Source organism: Artemia franciscana, chromosome 10, assembly GCF_032884065.1.
Source record: "Artemia franciscana chromosome 10, ASM3288406v1, whole genome shotgun sequence".
Taxonomy (NCBI): Eukaryota; Metazoa; Arthropoda; class Branchiopoda; order Anostraca; family Artemiidae; genus Artemia; species Artemia franciscana.
The window spans coordinates 21,667,210-21,686,632 of record NC_088872.1 but is presented as its reverse complement, the minus strand read 5'-3'; the positions used below and the strand labels follow the sequence as shown (position 1 = coordinate 21,686,632).

General features: G+C 32.2%; 1 protein-coding gene across 1 annotated transcript in view; it reads left to right on the top strand.

Moving 5' to 3' along the window:
- Window positions 1–2,699: 2,699 nt before the first annotated feature.
- LOC136031909 (zinc finger CCHC domain-containing protein 24-like) overlaps window positions 2,700–19,423 on the top strand; it is a 67,344-nt gene continuing 50,620 nt past the window's right edge. Inside the window, exons 1-2 of the mRNA XM_065711904.1 lie at window positions 2,700–2,725; window positions 9,171–9,333. Of these exons, the coding sequence (XP_065567976.1) occupies window positions 2,715–2,725; window positions 9,171–9,333 (174 nt within the window). The 5' untranslated portion in view covers window positions 2,700–2,714. The remainder of the gene's footprint in view (window positions 2,726–9,170; window positions 9,334–19,423) is intronic.

Genomic DNA, 19,423 nt, shown 5'->3' with positions numbered 1-19,423 from the left:
TCAGAAAGTTTGAAGATTTATTCATGAGAAGTAGAAAGCAATATACATAAATAATCTATATTCGCCAGAGCTATTTTGATACACCTAAAATAATACGATTAAATTGTAACTATTTTGCATTTTTCAAATTTGGTAATCCAAACAAAATTTATAGAATCCAACAAAACCATGCATCATACATGAAAAAGAAAAATCTATTAAGTAGTTCAATGAGGCAATAGAGAATCATGGATTTTTACAAATTGATTTGAAAATAAACGATGGATCCTTCAAGTACAGAAAGAACTTGAATATTCAATTAATAAAATTTGGATATAATAAATGGAAAAGTTTGGATGGTCAGGATGTAAATTTCAGAAGCATATTAGGAACGAAAGCAGATTACTGGATGATGATGGTAATCTCGATTTACAATTGAAACGATTACCTAATATAGGTGATCCAAAGTAGGAGAAAGATGCCATGAATTCACAAAATGTGAAAATTATTTTAAAGGACTCTAAGGGTGAAGATGTTTACCGGAAAATTCTTACAACTCAGTTTTTAAGTTAGGATGTTAACAGACTAACTAATATTTATCAATCACCTGACAATATATTGAGTAGAGTTGATGATAAAGGACCATTAGTAAAATCTACCTTAAAAGTAACCAAATAAGATTTTAACGCAGAAAATAGAAGAATTTGAAATGTTGCAAACCTAAAAACTGGGGCAGATGCAATTAATTTTTCAACTTTATTGTTATACTTGAATGGCTTTATCCAGTTATATGAATGTTTAGAAAATTTGGAAAATGTTATAATAGATTTAATTGAAAAAGATCCTTACGAAGTATTTGAAAAGAGAATGAAAGGAAAGTTTAAGTAAAAATCAATCCTATGAAGTTTTTTTGAAAAGAGTATTACGAATTTTATCTATTTTTGAATTTTACCTATAAAATAATTCTCTAATAAATGGAAGAGAATACAATTTATTAATCAGAATTTTTAAAACAAAATCTATTTTGATTTAGAACAAAAATTTAAAGTTTGAGTTACGCATACAAAAGTGAATGAAAAAGAATCTGTTAAATTATTACTTCACAAAAGACAGGGGACTAAGATTGAAAAATATAAAAATGAAAATAAAGAATGTGATATCGATTTATCCTTCAAACAACTATTTCAAAATCGTTCAAGCTTATCGTTCTTATCCCTTCTTGATAAATTTGAAATCAATAAAAAATCCGACTTGATTGAATACACATTTCATTTATCTATTTTTTATAAAGTAAAAATAAACAAGCATTTTATGGAAAAAAATTATTGAATAGACAATATCATTGTTGTTATAGAACCTGTTAAATTACTGCTTAAAAGAAAACAAATTGAAGAAATTGAGGAAGGATGCATAAAGAATAAGGATGTCTATATAATTATATCGTATCATCAACTAATTCAAAATGGTGGCTTACTTCTATTTTCAATACCATTAGCAACTGGCAAAGGTAATGCTGCTCTTACAAGTAGTGTAGCTGCATTAGGTACACATGCTGGAAAGAAATTGTTGATAAAATTCTTGATTCTTTCAACGCTAAAGGCGAAGTTTTAACATCACCGGCAACGTTACCTAAAAGTTGAGGTTTAAAATTATCAGGTACACACAAAATTGTTGGATCTGGATCGTAAGTGGCTCTTGAAGCATTTAAAAAACATTATAGAACCAAGAAAATGCAATTAGAAGTAGATAAAGTACCTAAACAGCGTGGAAGACACAAAATAGTTGCCGGAGCTTAGCTTACACAGTTCAAAGAATGCTCGCTTCCAAAAACGGGGAACGTCAGAAAAAAGCAATGATCATATGATACCATTGACAAATACTGATATATTGACAGAGTTAGGCCATATTTTCGAGGTGTTTTTTTCTCGAGATAACCTTCTAAGTAAAATAAAGAAAAAAGAATGTGGTGTAATCAAATATGACTGTTTGGAATCGCCTTGGACGCATGAGATTTGTTATTTCAATTATCCAAAGTACTTGTTTGTAGAATTTCATGATTCTTTCAGAATTCAACCTGGAAATGAAATTGTCAACTACTTAAAGACTTCAGAGAAGCAAATTGCCTATTATTCTACTCAAGTCCAACATTTTAACGATTTGAATTGTGGTCATTTGCGTGTTGACTATATAAAAGAAGACAAGGGAAGAACCAAGAAAATACAATTAGATGCTAATAAAGTACCCAAACAGTGTGGAAAGAGAAGTTTCTGAATCTTAGATTTAACAATTCGAAGAATGTTCACTCCCAAAAAATAAGGAACGTTAGAAATAATAAATAATCACATGCTAGCATTGACAATTACTTATATATTGAAAGAATTAGATCATATTCCTTATTTTCGAGTTGTTTCTCAAGATAACCTAATAAGTAAAATAAAGAAAAAAGAATGTGGTGTAATCAATCATGACTTTACGAAATTGCCTGGGACGCATTGGACTTGTCATTTTAATTATCGCAAGTACTTATTTGTAGAATTTTATGATTCTTTCGGAATTCAACCTGGAAATGGAATTTCAACTATTTAAAGAGTTCAGAGAAGCTAAATTGCCTATCATTCTACATTCTATCAAAATTTTAATGATTTGAATTGTGGTCATTTATTTGTTGATTATATAAAAGAAGATTTAAGAAGAATTAGAAAAGAGATTATTGGTTTATTGCAGAAGTTTTAAATATGATCAAAATGTTAGTAATGCTTTATTACTATCAAAATTTTTATTTAGTGCATCAAGTTTATCTACATTTGCTTTGCTACTCCTTGCTTCTTTAAGTCTTGGGACAGTTCTAATTGAAATACTTGAGAAATGTCGCAGAATAACAAAAAGAAAGGCTGAGTATAAAATTGCTTATCGGTTTTGTTTAGAATTGCTTGCTATGTATATATCAGGTGAATTGGCTTATGAAGAAATAATTATACGAGAAAATGAATTATGCAAAACATTACAGTTTATTCCTTGTGAAAAATATAATAAACAAGAGAAGTTAAATGGTTTTGAATATCACGTGGAGTCTCTTAGGCTCGAGATGTATGTAAGACTTGCGTCATATGTGCTCATTATGAAACTGGTTTCTTGAGTGCATGAGTGGAAAGAAGTCGTTTATCATGGAATGTAATACATGATTACACGACTGAAATGTGTTAAATCTAAATATGAAAATAAACCCGTTATTACTGTCGATTTTAAAGGTGAAATTGCTTATCTATTTGCACCTAAGCTTTTTGATTCTAAAGCAGCTGATCTTGAAAAGAAATTTCAAAAATTAGATAAAGGTATGATTTTAAAGGTTATTGAAAGAAAAAATAAATATAAAATAAAATATTTAAATATTAATATCGACCTATCCACTAAACATTAAATTATTATTTTTATCGGTAGTACAGGAAAAATGGAATATCATTAGACCCTTATTTCACAGGATCTCCTTTGATCTTAAAGCTCAGGATGTGAAATTATAAAAATGTCGAAAAATTTAATATAAAATGGTGTCCATTCAATTGAAAAGAGGGTAAACCGTTGGGTTTATCTAGAACCCGGATTCAAATTGAGAAATTTTATAAGAATATGACTAAATTTGATTTTCAAGAACATTCAACAATGTTCAAAATGTGCAATAATCGATATTAAAATGATGTAAAATTGTCTGAAAACGATGCAAACTAAATGGATGAGGTAGGTGGTCCAGAACATACATTTTCTATACTAGTATCGGCAATAGTGTTTCAGAAATTGTTCTTAAAGAATTGGAACAAAAAGTTAGAACTTTAGCTTGAAGAGCCAGGTTTTGAGGATGGGTCAACCCCCTTTATTTACGGAATAATTTCTATTGGTTTTTAGTTTGAATATCGCTTCTTGTTTTCAGTTAAAAAGTTTTTTTTATCTAATTCCTGAACGTTTGTTAATTAATGCAGGATGTTTTGCATGCAAAGTTGAATGAATACTAGTAACCTAAATACTTTGTTGAAAAAATGGTCAGATGAGAGTTTGGGGTTAGATGGCATGAAAAATCCCGGTTCCTATGCAAGAGTGAAAGATGCCTAGTGCAAATAAAGGTTTAAGTACTGAGGAATATTCAGATAATTTTAGTAAGGATGCCAATACGCTTTATTTTGTGCTATCTAGGATGTATCCTCCCATTATATTCCCTTCAGACAGTCCCTTCCTCCCTGAAATTCCCCTCTGCCCCCGTAAAATGTCTTGTGGACGATTCAGCCTGAACAATTCAGATCCCTATTTCATGGTGTAGGGATCAAAATAATGAAAGTAAAAAGTGAATAAATATTTAGTGGTCTAGAAAAGCAGTAGATTGAGAGGTTTTTTGCTGAACTTACATATTATGATTGTTTAGATGTATAATATTTCCATATCTTGGTCTTAAAAGAGTCATCTCAAGTCCTAGTGATTTTACAAAACACCGAACTTCGTCAAAATAAGAATTGAAAGTAGTGGTGCTGTTTTTTATCCACTTCTGTTGCTTTGGATAGGACAGTCCTTAGAAGTTTGAAAGAGTCCAGCGATGCCTTTACAGACGTTACTGCATTGTTATTCTTCTAAAGTACTTTCAGAGATCGCAAAATAAATCAAAAGTGCTAAAAAAAGACGCGCAACTGATCTGTGGCACTCTCCGTCTTATTTTAAAAAAGACTAGTCTGATCCTGCTTTTGAGAATCAAGCAGAACATCAGTATTTTTTTCCTCGAGATTCCTTGCTCTGAATGGCAAACTACCATGTATTTCTTAGATTTGCTATAACATTCTGAAGAAATGCTTAAGAGCTGTAATTGAATGAAAAGAAGAGATTGCAAGGCTGACACTGTGTGCACTACAATGCATAAAAAGTGCCGGTAGGCATTTTTCGCTTATAACGGTTTGAAGATTTTTAAGATGACCTCTCGCTACTACTGCTCAGTCATAGCCTTGATCAACCAGCTTTTCCAGATCTCAAAAACTAAAAAAAAAAACTGAAGGAATAACGAACCAAGACCAGGTCCAGTTAAATATGTAACTAACACACTATCATCATGAATGCTTTCGGCGCAGGGGCAGTGGACGAAGACAGATAGCTGGTCACCATCGGTATAATCGGCTGTTTCATCAGCATGCACCTAAAAGCAATGGCTACGCTTATGTTTTTACAATGGGTTTCTCAAGAAGTCCTACAAACGAGGCATTCAGAAATCAGGCCATTCTGAAAGAAATGTGACACATTTGACTCTCTAGAGAAGATGTTCTGCCAGACCTTTGTCACCATTTCTCGTCCTCATTATCAGAAGAGTTTGGAAGGTGCCATTGTTCAGAAAGGAGTTCTCATTCCACGACAAAAAAGAAGGACAAATCTTGTACGAAGTGTAACCTGTTGCTCACTGCCCATTATTGCAGTTTCAACTATGAGCTTAAGTTTTTGATAGTTTTCCTCATCCTGCGATTTCCTCGCCATGTCTGACCGACTGAACATACTTTTCTGTCTTCTTTTAAAAATCGAAATGAAGTTGTTTGTGGTCACAAGACAGTTTTGTTGGAGAATAAAAGGTTTTTATTTTATGAGTCGTCTTATAAACCTCGAGGAAGGCTTATTTGTTTGCAAATTGAATGTTTCTAGTTCTTTTTTTAAGAGTTAAAAGTGATCGGGGAGAATCTTAGGAGGTAAATTCTTGTTCCATTTTAATAGTCAAAAATTATCAGAGGGCAACTAGCCCCTTACCCATGACCTTTTTACCTGAATGAGTCTTGTCGAAATTTGAAACAACAATTTTGTTCAAAATAGTCCCTGTATCATATGACGATGCCTCTGGGCTTGACATAACCCCACAAAGCCCAGGACAAGCATTATAAGTTATGCCTCAGTATTATATCAAGTTTTTAATGCAGTAATGGTCGAAACTTTTTGAAGGAAGCTTATTTGTTTCAAATTTGCAAGTTCTAGTTCCTTTTGAAACTCACAAGTGATCGGAGGATAACTGGTTTCCACCACCACGTCCGCTTTCCCCGAATTTTTTGAGTCAAAATATCAACGAGTGATCAGAATATAACCAGCCCCCCTCCTCGTGCGCTTTTTCCCAATTGCACCCAGTTAATTTTTTTAAATATCAAGCTGAAAATAGTCCTAAAATACAAATAACTATGATTTAGGGGGTTGAAAATTCCAATTATGATTTAGGGGCAAGGTTTTTAACTTTCACAAGTTCGGAGTGGTCTCACTCGATTGGAAATTGAAACTTCTATTTCTTTTTTTAAAATTCAAAAGTGATAAAGGGGCAATCTGCTCCCATCCCAATTATCCCCAAAGGTATCTGGTCACAATTTTGAGATAACCTTTTTGTTGAAAATAGTCCAAATAAATGTGAGCTATTAAAGCTCCTTATTGTTACTTTGATACTTGGAATTCCTTATTTACAGGGCAAATTTGAATTACAGCGCAAAGGCTGTAAGCTATGCAAGCTGCTTGTTTTCTGCTTGGATGCTTCGTTTACTTTGTTACTTTGATACTAGTTTTAACAGTTTGATGAAACTTTGATGTTTAAACAAGATTTGATTTTGAAATAGGTAATTTTGAAAAACGTGAAACTTTTGCAATCAAAGAAAAACAGAAATAAATTTTAATAACTTTCCTTAAAAGAAGCTTTTCTAAGAAAAAAAGGCCTTATTACGCAAAAAATCAGCGTTAATAAAAATCTATAATAATTCTGACTCAAAACAACTAGAAATTACTATTAAAGAATTAATGAAACCAAAACGAACAGAAAATAAAATAAGCAATAATGGCAAACAAATGTACAACAGGGACTAATAAAAATGAATAAATAAATCTTAAAACCAATAGAACTTCAATTGAATATTGAAATCAAGCTTAAAACAAACAAAAATCACTACAAACGAGAGTTTTGATACTGTCCCCTACCCTAACTCTAAGAGTATAAAGCCTATTGCGTCTTTACTGAAAACTATATCTGTCTTGAACAGCCGTGGAAATAACTAATAAAATCAAACTGATACATCGATATTAATTACTGACAGCTCACTAGTTCAAGATTTTATTCCAATGTAATTGTCTTTTATTTTCAATACTGTGATAAGTGCTAAAGAATATATAATTTGTTTTAGTAAAGCGCAAGATACGCAGAAGGCCTTAGAATTTTAAGGTTAGAGAAACAGGCAGTAGGCAATCTCTTGTTTGTGATGAAAACTATATGCGTCTTGTACAGTCGTGGAAAGAACTAATAAATTAACCTGAATATTTGATGTAAAAAAATATTAATTGCTGAAAGGTGATCAGTTTAAGATAGTAATTTTCATTTTATTGTCAATGTTGTAAAAAGTGAAAAAGAAAGTGTTTGTAATGCAATTCGTTTTCAATAGGCTTAATAGTTTTACTTTTAGAGACAGTAGCCAAACTCTTTTTTGTAGCGATTTTTGTTCGTTTTAAGATTGATTCGCATATTCAGTTTAACTTCTACTCGTTCTAAGATTAATTTGTTCATTTATTTCCTCTGGTATATTTGTTTGCTATGATTGTTTATACAATTTCTGTTCGTTTTCGGGTACATTTATTCTTTTATAGTAATTTTTAGTCATTCTGAGGTTGAATTATTATAGATTTTTAATTTGGCTGATCTTAAGTTGAATGCAGGCTTTACTTTTCTTCGAAAAACTTCTTTTTCCGAACGTTTTTTTTTTTTTTAATACTTAGAAAAGGTATTCCAGCACGTTTCGGATTAAGTAATAAGAGTTGCTCGAATGAAATGATCTCTATTCAATCGTTAATTCTTATGCAAGTGTTTTCTTTTATGCTGTCTTAGCGCAGTTCTGTTCCTCTTTCCCCCTTCTAAAAACAAAAATTATCCTTCTGGCTTATATATTTGAAATTTGCAAAATGTTTCATGACCAGGCTCCACATATACTTGCATTTAATGGCTGCAGCTGTGAAGTTGAATAATGCTGGAGTGAAATGGGATTTTAGTAAGTGGGTGGTTGAGCTATCTTAGGGAAATTTTAAATGAAGGTCAAATTGCACACGGGTGGGGTTGATTTGGGGTTAAGTTAAACAAGGTCGAGCTCAAATGAAATGGTCTTCATTCATCACTTAATTCTTATGTAATTTTTTAATGCTGCTTTAACCCAAATCTATTCCTCCTTCCCCCTTCTAAATAACAAAATTTATCCTTAAGGCTTATTTAATAGAAATTTAAAAATTTTGTTGCCGAGGAGTGGAATTAAAGCAGAGGAGTTGAATCTACCAAATGTAGATATCGAATATCGAAACATAAACATCGATATCGAAAACGATATTGTTTCGACTTTTTTTGTATCTATCGTTGAACATCCAGAAGAAAACATCCAACAGAGAAAATTGTTGTGTGAAAGGTCGAGAAGAAGAATAGTGTATTTAATCCATAGAATACATGTATTCAATCCATTGAATACACTATGCTGATGCAGAGCAGGTTCTAAATACGAAAATTTTTGGAATTTGAAATAAATGAAGTTTGCCTCAAGGGGTATCTTTGGAAACCTCTCAAAGGTTTTATTTACGCATTATTTAGAGTTAAGTACTGCTCATTACTTTCCACTGAAGGTTGAACTTTTATTTAGTTCATAGATTTAATTCAAAATTTATTCCCTATCATATTCTTGATAGTTTCATCTCAATAGCTCAAATGAAACTTTGAAAATTAATTATTGACTTTTCATAGCATTCCGCTACAACTACGATCTATAGCTCATTTTTTTTTTTTACTTCGTTAGATGAAAATAACCAAAGTATTTATCAGATTTTTCTTGCTTATATATTCAACAATTTGTTATGTACTCAAACAGGTCCATTTTGTAATTCATTTTGAGATTTTAAATGTTTATTATGGTTTGTAACCCCAAAAGGCAACATAAGGGTAACTCAAATCTCCTCGACAGTGAAAGTATAACGGTGAGTTCCCATTTCAACGTTGCTTTGAAAGTGTCTTTCCTATTTTAGTTTCTGGTTCTGTTTTAAGTTTTAGTTTTTATTTTATATTTTTGGGATTTTTTTTGGCCATTTGCACTGAAGACGATCAAATGCAGGTCATGACTGAAATGTTTGAATAGTGCTCTTCGTTCTTTCACTGGCTATTATTATACTTGTCTTTCTCTTCTTTACAGTTTTTTCGTCTTGCCAAATTTTCAGGTATTGCTTGACATGGGTAATGAAATTAGCAATACCAGAAATGCAACAGATTACGGCAATAGCTCAAACACCAACAGAAGAAACACGAGTAATGCGGGCACGTCCAATACTCCTGGAACAAATGAGTGGAACTTTGGGGTTAGTTTCTAATAACTATTTCCGTGTAAGCTAAAGATAGTTAGTTTTTTAGTTTGTTTTTTCTACCTTATTTCTTTCACATACCCAACAACTCAGTGATGCCAATCATTCAGGTATATTCAAATTTCTTTATTTCAAAACCTTCATGAATTTTGAAGCACAATAGACTCAAGGGAGAAAGAGTTTACATTTGGAATATGAGAGACACCTGAGCTATTTACTTATTATTTTTTTTTGTTTTTTGACCCGTCAGTTCGTAACAGCAAAAAAGACCACAAACGGATTAAGAAAAATGACCACAAACAATACAGAACATTTCTTAACACCTGGACCAGATATACTTCCATTTCTTAACATCTACGGGCCACCAGAATTCATACTAATCTTGATACGTTCCTAGGAGCGAAGGCTCGACACCCATCTTATATGCATTTTCTTGAAGTTTCAGATACTATTAGCCCAGAATTCACCTGTTCCTTACTTGGGTGGTGGCCAAGATTTAGTGGATTCATCCTTAAGTCTACCCCACACGGAAAAAGGCCTTTTTGCTTTTTCTGTAGCAACAACCCAGTGAAAAATCCCTCCTCCTCACAGATTTACTTTTTAGAAAACTCAATCCGGGTGACAATTTACCCCGGACAATTACTCTTAATATTTCCACGCGTAAAATCAAGTCAGCAAAGACAAAGCAAGACAGAAGTAGAATTTTGTATAGGAATTCTTGCAAAATCTTGCAGTATAAAATCACCCCTAAGAAATTTACCATGTTGAAAATTCCCTCCCACATGAAAAATTATCCCCGTAGAAAATCCCAGAAGCGATAAATTGGCCTCCCTCTCCAAAATGTTTGCATGCTTCCCAATAACAAATATTATACGTATATATTGGGCAGATTTGTAACTTCAAGATCTTTTTCCAGGGGCTTTGGGGGTCATGATATTTTCAAAGGCATAGTGATTTGACCTTTCAAGTATACTGAACAAAAAGGATGTCTCAAAATTTTGATCGGGGGATTTTGAGAGAAATGTGGCGTGAAAGGGGGCCTAGAGGCCCTCCAGCTTTTTGGTCATATGAAAGGACACTATAATGTATTATTTCATTCAAATGAGCCCACCTTTGATATCCAAGGACCACATGGTCGATACGATCAGCCCTGACAACAAACAAAAATAAACACACATCCGTGATCTGTCTTCTGGCAAAAAAAAATGCGAAATTCCTCATTTTTAAAGATAGGAACTTGAAACTTCCATGGTAGGATTCCTTGATTCACTGAATCTTATGGTGTAATTATTATTAAGATCCTAAGGCTTTTAGGAGGTGTTTCTTCCTTTTTTTCAAATATCAGGCAAATTTTCTTGGGCTCATAATCTTTGATTATGAGCCCAATGAAACTTATCTATTAAAAACAATATAAAAATTCAATTCTTTTGATGTATCTATTTGTTTCGGTTACTTTTGAGCCGGCTCGCTCCTTACTTACAGTTCTTTACCACGAACTTTGAAAGTAAGAGAAATAAAGGAGTTTCTTTAAGGAATTCTGGATGATTCCCCCAGTGTAAAGTCTCCCCTGGTGAGTCTATTCGTCTCCCGAAAACTTCTCCTCATGGAAAATCGACAAAGCAGAAAATCCTTCCACTGAAAAAAAAAATGTCAGTATACTTCCCAATAACAGTTACTATCCGTGAACAATAGGCAAAATTCATTACTTACAGACCTTTTCCCAGGGGATATGGGGTTTCTTATTATTCATCAAAGCATAGTTACTTGCCCCTTTCAACTATTCTAAACAAAATGGCAATCTTACAATTTCAATCTTATGACTATGGGGAAAAGGGGATTGGGAGGGGAACTATTTGCCCTCCAACATTTTTTGTTACTGGAAAAAAAGCACTGGGACTTCAAATTCCGTTCGAATGAGCCACTCCCGATATTTTAGGACTATGGCTCGACACACTCACTCCTGAAAAAAGAAAAAAAACACATCCGAGATTTTCTCCTGGTAAAACAAACAAAATTCCATATTTTTACAGATGGGAGCTTGTGACCTTTATAGCAAGGTTCTCTGATAAGCTGAATATGATGGTGTGATTTTCACTATGATTCGTTCACTTTTAGAGGGTGTATTGCTCTTTTTTCGCAAATCAGGCAAGTATTCTCAGGGTCGTATAATTCCCTATTTTAGAATTTTGGTTACTGTAGAGGTGTATCGCTTCTTACCAACAGATAGCTACCACAAACTGTTTGATCGTTATCAAGAACTTTTTGACAAAAAGCCTTGGTACCATTTGCACTGTACTGACAGATAGCCCCAGTGGAAAGATCTTTAAGTTATAAAATTTGCCCATTGTTTACCTATAGTATTTGCTATTGGGAAATATACATACCATTTCAGGGATTGAGGGGACGAATTTTCAGCTTTTGGTTTTTAATGGGGGATTTTCATTGGGTGGTAGGTTTCCAAGGGGTGATATTTTCAGGTAAAATTATAGACAGGGGGAATTTGCCAGAATTCCTATACAAAATTCTTTTTACATGTCTTGCTTTCTCTTTTCCGTCTTAATTTGACGCGTGGCTTCGGTAAGGGTAATTTTCCATGAAAAATTTTCACCAGTACTGAGTTGTCTAGATGATTTATCCGTGGGGAGAAGGGATTTCTCCTTGGAGGTGGGGCCAAACTTCCTGGCATTATTTAAAAAACGATCGGAAATTAATTTGGAGGAGGACCAACATTATTACTTAAACGAACCTAAATTATTATTCATGTGAAAGGGGTTGCCCCTTCCTCAGCAACCTTTGACGTAAGTAGCAAGGTTTTGAGGAGGGGAAACCCCATTCATTGCTTTCAGCTGAAAAAACTTGTCTTTTTTATTTAATTGCTCATTTGAACTGAATGCTGGGAGCTCATATTACATTTCTCATAACTAGGCTATTGTTTTGTGTATTTTTTTTTTGTAATTACTTTACTTTTTTATTTTTCTATAATCTTGCTTTACTTGGCATACTTTTTTCTCTGCCTTTGAGAAAATGTTGGTCCTTAAGCTTTAAATCAAATTCTAAATTTAAAATTACATTTAAATCAAAAACCAAACAAAGATCATTGAAATATTGACTGATTTTTGTGCGTTAGCAAAAGTATTGTGTTCATTAAAATATACCGTTTCATGGAATGTAATTAAACAAATAAAAAAAAATCAACTAGAAGTAAAGAGCAAGTTTAAAACTTAAACAAATAGAAATTGATCTGTATATAAGAAGAACTACCCCCCCCCCCTTAGATACCATGCTTATTATGAAAAAAGCATTTAAGTGCTTAAAAAATAAAATTTTCGCAATTTAATAGCCCTTATATTTTAGTAGATGTTCTTAAGGGATTTGGACAAAAATCCAAACTTCAGGGTAACTAGTAAGGAGGAAACAGTCCCTTTCATATAAAAATATTTTTTTTAATAATTCCTAATCTGTTCCTTGCTTTCAGTTGGAAAAAGTCTTTTTTAAATCTATTTCACCAAAGTATTTTTGGTGAAAAGGTCCTGGTTAATATTTCTACTCCAAAATTTCAATTGAATGGAGAGGGGTATTATTGTTTATATAGATAGAAATTGTGTTAGACTTTTGATGTTCTACATAGCTTTAGCCATCAAAACCTCTACAGTATAATTTTCTGATTAATAAATAAATCCCTTATCTATTAGAATATACACTGAAAAATTTCCCATATATAGAATAGCAAATTATTACCATTTAAAATTGTTGAAAAAAAGGTCCTAGCAGTATTCACCACCACAAAGAAATTTCCTAGTAGAGCTTATGATAGCCCTTCTTAAACCCCTCCCCCCTGTTTGTGTATTCAAGTGAATGGAATATTTTTGCTCCATCGAGAAATATTAATTCCCACTTCCTTCTCCTACCACTTTCAACATTTATCTGAAGGCTCATGAAGAGTAATCAGTTTGGCCATTAAAATACGCTAACATACGCATGTACCCCTGCCCCTCCTAAAGAACAACTCACCTATCCTCCATTATAGCTGATATGCAATTACACATCACCAAACGTGATTTCATTAAAAAATAATGTGAATCAACTTGGCTTAATCGAGCACTGTTACAGGGCACTATTTTTTCTACAATAGGAAGCCTAAAATATAGTTTTTGATACTGTTAAATCATTTAGTCACCTCATAATTCTAAATTGATTGCAAATTCGTTTTGTTTGGGACAGAGTCTTAGTTTGGAGCCATAAAATGACAGAAAACAACATTATCCCCTGGCAAAATCCTATGGTCAACTAAAAAGGACCTTTAAATTTATGCTGAAATGAGTTCTAACCCAATTATCTAGGATCACCAATTTGATACGATCATCCCTAGGAACAAAAACATGCATCAACAAAAAAAAAATCTTTCTTCTGGAAAAAATGCGATGTTCCACATTTTCTAATGGAAAATTAAATCCTCTACGGTGGGGTTCTCTGATATGGTCTATCTGATAAGAGATTTTCGCTAAGATTTTCTTTTTTTTTGGGGGGGGAGGATGCTCCCACGTTTTCCAAAATTTGACAATATTTTTCAGATTCGTTGCTTTTGGTGGGTAAGAAAACTGAATTAACTTTACACATCTAGAATCAGGGTTTAAAGCCAGTTCTGTTGGCTTACCAATTGTCATAAAGAAATCCATTTTTATTTTCAGTGAATTTTGGTCCAAGTTACGCTTTACTTACAATTTGTTATCACAAACTATTTGATAGGATTCTCTTGTGATAATATTTTTTGACATTTTATCTATGTTTGTTTTATTCAGAAGAATTGGACAATCAAAAGAAAAGGATTCATTTGACAGCTAGATTGTAAGTGCAAATTTAGTTTTTTCCTTTCGCTATTCTGTAATTTTTTAAAGTCTGAAGATATAAAAGATTTCAGTTTGAGCGGGAGGATTAGGCCGTTATAAAATCTTAACCTGGTATCTATGCGGGTAGGATAATTTTTGATTATATCTGATCCTTTTGTAACCTATTTTAAGACTTAGAAAATTGTGGAAAGACATGTCCGCATCAATTTCAATCTTTGGAAGCAATTGAAATTTCTGTAACTTTAATTTGAGCCTGATTTTCTCTTAATGTTAAATGCATTATAATCAAACACACTATTAAATAAATGGACTGATCCTTTTGCCAGGAATCCTTGTCGTTGGAAATTTATTTTTTGTTTCAATTGTATGTAAATTTATTCGTTCCTTTTATTTGAGATTCTTTTCCTAATTTTACTTAAAAATAATATATTTATAGTCCCCCAGCCAACACGGCTATTCTGGTGTCTACCCCCTTGAAAAACATTTTGCCGGTGCCCTTGTAGCAGTTTGCAATTGATGCTAAAAAAGGCGTTTTTTTTAAGTTGCATATTACTGCAACCCCATCACTTTTGAAAAAACAACAAAATACAAGTTGAACAATAAGAATTTTTTTCTATTAGACATTGGAACATGAACTTTAAATCAATATTTTGACCCTATGTCCATGGGCTATCCTTGCAAATGAATCCATAAATCCAACAAAACAAATAAAAAAAATACATAAGAAACTCCCCTTAAAATCAATGTATTTTGTTCTTTATGATGGAAAGGCAGTATTTTCTTCGTCACTATGTACGTCTAGCTCATGGGGAGTAGTTAGGTATGACATCGTTTATTTAAAAACTTAGGAAAAAAATACACTAAGTTTATCAATCAACAAAAATTCTTAGAATCCTATAGAAATGATTTAGTCTTTAGTCATCAGAAATGAATAAGTCTTTAAGATGCAAATTATACTTAAATACCCGGAAAGAAGCACAATTTTCTCATACACAGAAAGTAAAAACAGTAAATTTAGGACAAAAAACAAAAAAGACATATTATTTCCTCAAAAAGAATATCTCTTGAAGAATTTCTATTCAAAATTCTATTCACAGTTTATTTTTCTAAGGTGGTTAGATTGGAAAGGAATTTAATTAGTCATGATTTTTACCTGTAAAAAAACGACTAATGCCCGAGTTACCTATCTTTGATGAGTAACCGTATTTATACTCCGAGAAACTACATCAGAACAGACCTTTATTTTCCCTCCTAGGTAATTCAAAACCGCAACTTAGGAAAGTTACACTCCAACATGGTGCTGACAATGAATTCATTAATCTCCTATCTGAGCTTGGTTTAAATTTAACCAATGGCATTATTCAACTGCCAGAAGTGGCTATGCAACAGACAAATCACATCTTTCACGTGCACGTGCCCTAGCTTGCAAAAGAAAAGGAAAAGACTTTAAAAGAAAACGGCTTGTTCAAGCCAGTGGTAGTTTCTCTTCAATGTTACTCCCGATAATCGTGGAACTTGTGAACACCTTTCTCAAGATGGCTAAGTCTTACAAATTACCGCCAATTGAACTCACTATTTCACCAAAAGAGCACTTTAAAGATTATCTTGGTAGCCGACGGTGAAAAATTAATTTTGCTTCAAGATGCCATTCGAGATGTCGACAAGCATAAACCTGATCGTGAAAGACCGCTCGGAGTAAATGTCTTTGATCAAGCTCAAAATTCTGAAACTGTGAAAGTGCCAAAACAGGAAGAAGATTTATCTAAAGTTTTATCAGGTGTTGTAGGCCTAATGCCTTTTACTTTGAACCTATCGTGACCAAAGTAAAAGACTCTTGACACATCTTGCTGAAAATGAACTTGTACTTATTGGTGTCAAAGGAATGAAGTTATATCCATGGCAAGAGTTAAAACTTAATTGATTTAGTATCAGATTTGATTGCAAATCGTTAACGACTTGAATCATTTGACACTCATTTGTGTAAGTTTTAAAAGTCATCAGATTTTTCAAAAAGTCTTTTTGAGAATATACATATTTTAAATCGATTAAGGGAATATGGAAAAAAAATTATATATTCGGATAGAACGCCAAATGGGGGTTATGAAGATATTAAACGAAAGCGTCTTTCCTCCCAGCATGTAGAAGGGTAGTAGACGCTTCACATCGCGTTTATGTTCGAAATGGACCCGCTATTGCTAATCCCTCTTCTAGAACACTTAAACCTTCGGCTATCCAAACTATTAGAAAGGTTCAAATTTCTATTTTGTACCAAAACAAGTTCCACTGGCAGATATAGTTTTCTCCCTAGAATCCTCTTTGCACAAATACAATACATCTGTTTCTAACCCAGATGAAGTTAGACCTTGTATTATAGACACCCTTAACAGCAGCAAAAAAAATTATGTTCCCTACTAATTTGTCACCAGAAAATTCGTACACCTTAAAAACATTATCTAATCTTTCCAAAGACCCGCCTCTTATAATAACTAAAGCAGAAAAAAGCAATTTACTTGTTGTCATGGATACGATACATTGCGACAACAAAATTGTATTCACACTTAAGAGACAAACATACATATACAACAATGACTCACAATCATACTGATCGCTTTGCTAATAAAATTATAACCAAATTAAAGAATCTAAAACAAAACGGTAAAATCAAGCCACAATTATAAAACAAATTTTTACCCCACATCAGCTTTTGGCCAAAGTTTTACGGTTTACCAAAGTTACATAAGTAAGATATTCCCTTAAGGCCCATCGTAGCATGTACGAAAGCCCTTGCTTCCAATATCAAAAAGTGGGTACGAACAGTCTTCAAGCATTTGCTTTATTCCCAAAAACAATACGTGAGTAATTTGGTAGATTTATTGGAAAATCTTAAAATGTATGTATTTAAAAAAAACAATAGTTTTTACATAATTTATATGTAAACAAATTTTGATGTGGCATTATCTGAGCAATTATTAAAAAAAGAATACATCCAGATTATCATTTAATCGAAGATTAAACAACAGGAATAAAATGTCCCTATATAAACTTAGTAATTAGTATTCAATGTATATTTTTTAGTTCCTTAATTCTGTGTATCATAAAAAAAGGGTCTACTAATGGGGAAACTCTATCCAGGCTACTGGCAAATATTTTTGTAGAAAACCTCAGAAATTGGGCTATAAACTCATATATTTTGAAACATATCTATTGGGGACGTCACACAGATGACGTAATAACATAATGGAATTATTGGGAAGATATACCTGGGATTTTTCAGATAACCTTAATACAGATGACCAAAACTTGTAATTTGCCTTTGAAATTGAAAATACAAATAGATTACCGTTTCCAGATGTATTAATGATTCGTGGTTTTGATAACTGGATTTTACTAGCTACAGTAAATCCAGAAAAAACAGCCAGTATCTCCATTTTAAATCAAAATACCCCCAAAAGTTAAATAAGCTGTTATAATCGATTGTGCCCTAAACATTTTCTCCGAATATCATATCAAAGATGAGATAAACTTTATCAGAGACATACTCTTTGGAAACCAGTTTTCTTATTATCTCAATCTATATCTATATACATAAAAATAAGTTGTCTGTGGATCTGTGGATCTGTGGATCAGGTGACGTCATGTTTCGGCTGACGTCATGAAATTAGTTGTCGTCATTTTTGCTTTGACGATGCTTAGTATATTGTAAAACACATTAATTTGGTTAATAATATACCATTTAAAACACCAAAATGAACATGCTGGAGTAGTCACTCGGTGAGAGAGGGTGTCAGAACGGAGAATTAAGGTCCCAGGTTCAAATCCTGGTTAGGCTAAAAAAGGTAAAAAACTAAAAACTAAAAAAAAAACTGAAAAAACTAAAAAAAGGCAAAAACTACAAAAAAAACTAAAAACTAATAAAAAAAATAAAAAAGCTAAAAAACTAAAAATACTAAAAAAACTAAAAAACTAAAAAAACTAAAAACTAAAAAAAAAACTTAAAAAAAAGGAAAAAACTGAAAAATAGAAGAGAAAAAGAAAACTAATAAAATTAAGAATAAAATAAAAAAAAAAGATAAAAACTAAAAAAAAAAGTAAAAAGAAAAAACGAAAAAAAACTAAAAAAGCTAAAAAAAAAAGGTAAAAACCAATAAAAAACTAAAAAGAAAAAAAGGAAAAAAAACTAAAAAAACTAAAAACTAAAAAAAAAACTTAAAAAAAGGAAAAAACTGAAAAATAGAAGAGAAAAAGAAAACTAATAAAATTAAGAATAAAAATAAAAAAGATAAAAACTAAAAAAAAAAGTAAAAAGAAAAAAGGAAAAAAACTAAAAAAGCTAAAAAAAAAGGTAAAAACCAATAAAAAACTAAAAAGAAAAAAATGAAAAAAACTAAAAAAAATTTTCATCTAAAAAACTTAAAAAAACTAAAAAAGGTAAAAACTAAAAGAACTAAAAAAGAAAAAAAAATCTAAAAAAAAGGAAAAAAACTGAAAAATAAAGGAGAAAAAGAAAACTAAAAAAAAAATATAAATAAAAATAAAAAACTAAAAAGATAAAAACTTCAAAAAAAAACTAAAAAGAAAAAAGAAAAAACTAAAAAACCTAAAAAAAGGTCAAAACCAATAAAAAAAAACTAAAAGGGGAACACTGGGACACAAATGACGACCGGGATACTGGGAATATAAATGACGACCGGGACACAGGGAATGTTCAATTAGCAATCACCATCAACAAAGCTCAAGGGCAATCATTAGAATCATGAGGTATAGATCTGAATATGGATTGTTTTTCCCATGGACAATTATATGTTGCATGTTCAAGAGTCGGTAAACCTGACAATCTAAATAAATGACGACACTCAAAGAGAAAGCGACCGGGACAAAAGGAATGTTCGATTAGCAATCAACAAAGCACCGGGACACAGGGAGTATAAATGACGACGACTGGGACACAGGGAAATAACTACAAAGGGAACGCCGGGGTGCACAGGGGGATATATAAATGACGATGGCGACTCAGGGAATGGTCGATTAGCAATCACCATCAACAAAGCTCAAGGGCAATCATTAGAATCATGAGGTATAGATCTGAATACGGATTGTTTTACCATGGACCATTATATGTTGCATGTTCAAGAGTCGGTAAACCTGACAATCTATTTATATGCACAGACAATGGGACAGCAAAGAATGTTGTATATTCGTAACTTTTACGTAGTTAAAAACATATATATATATATATATAT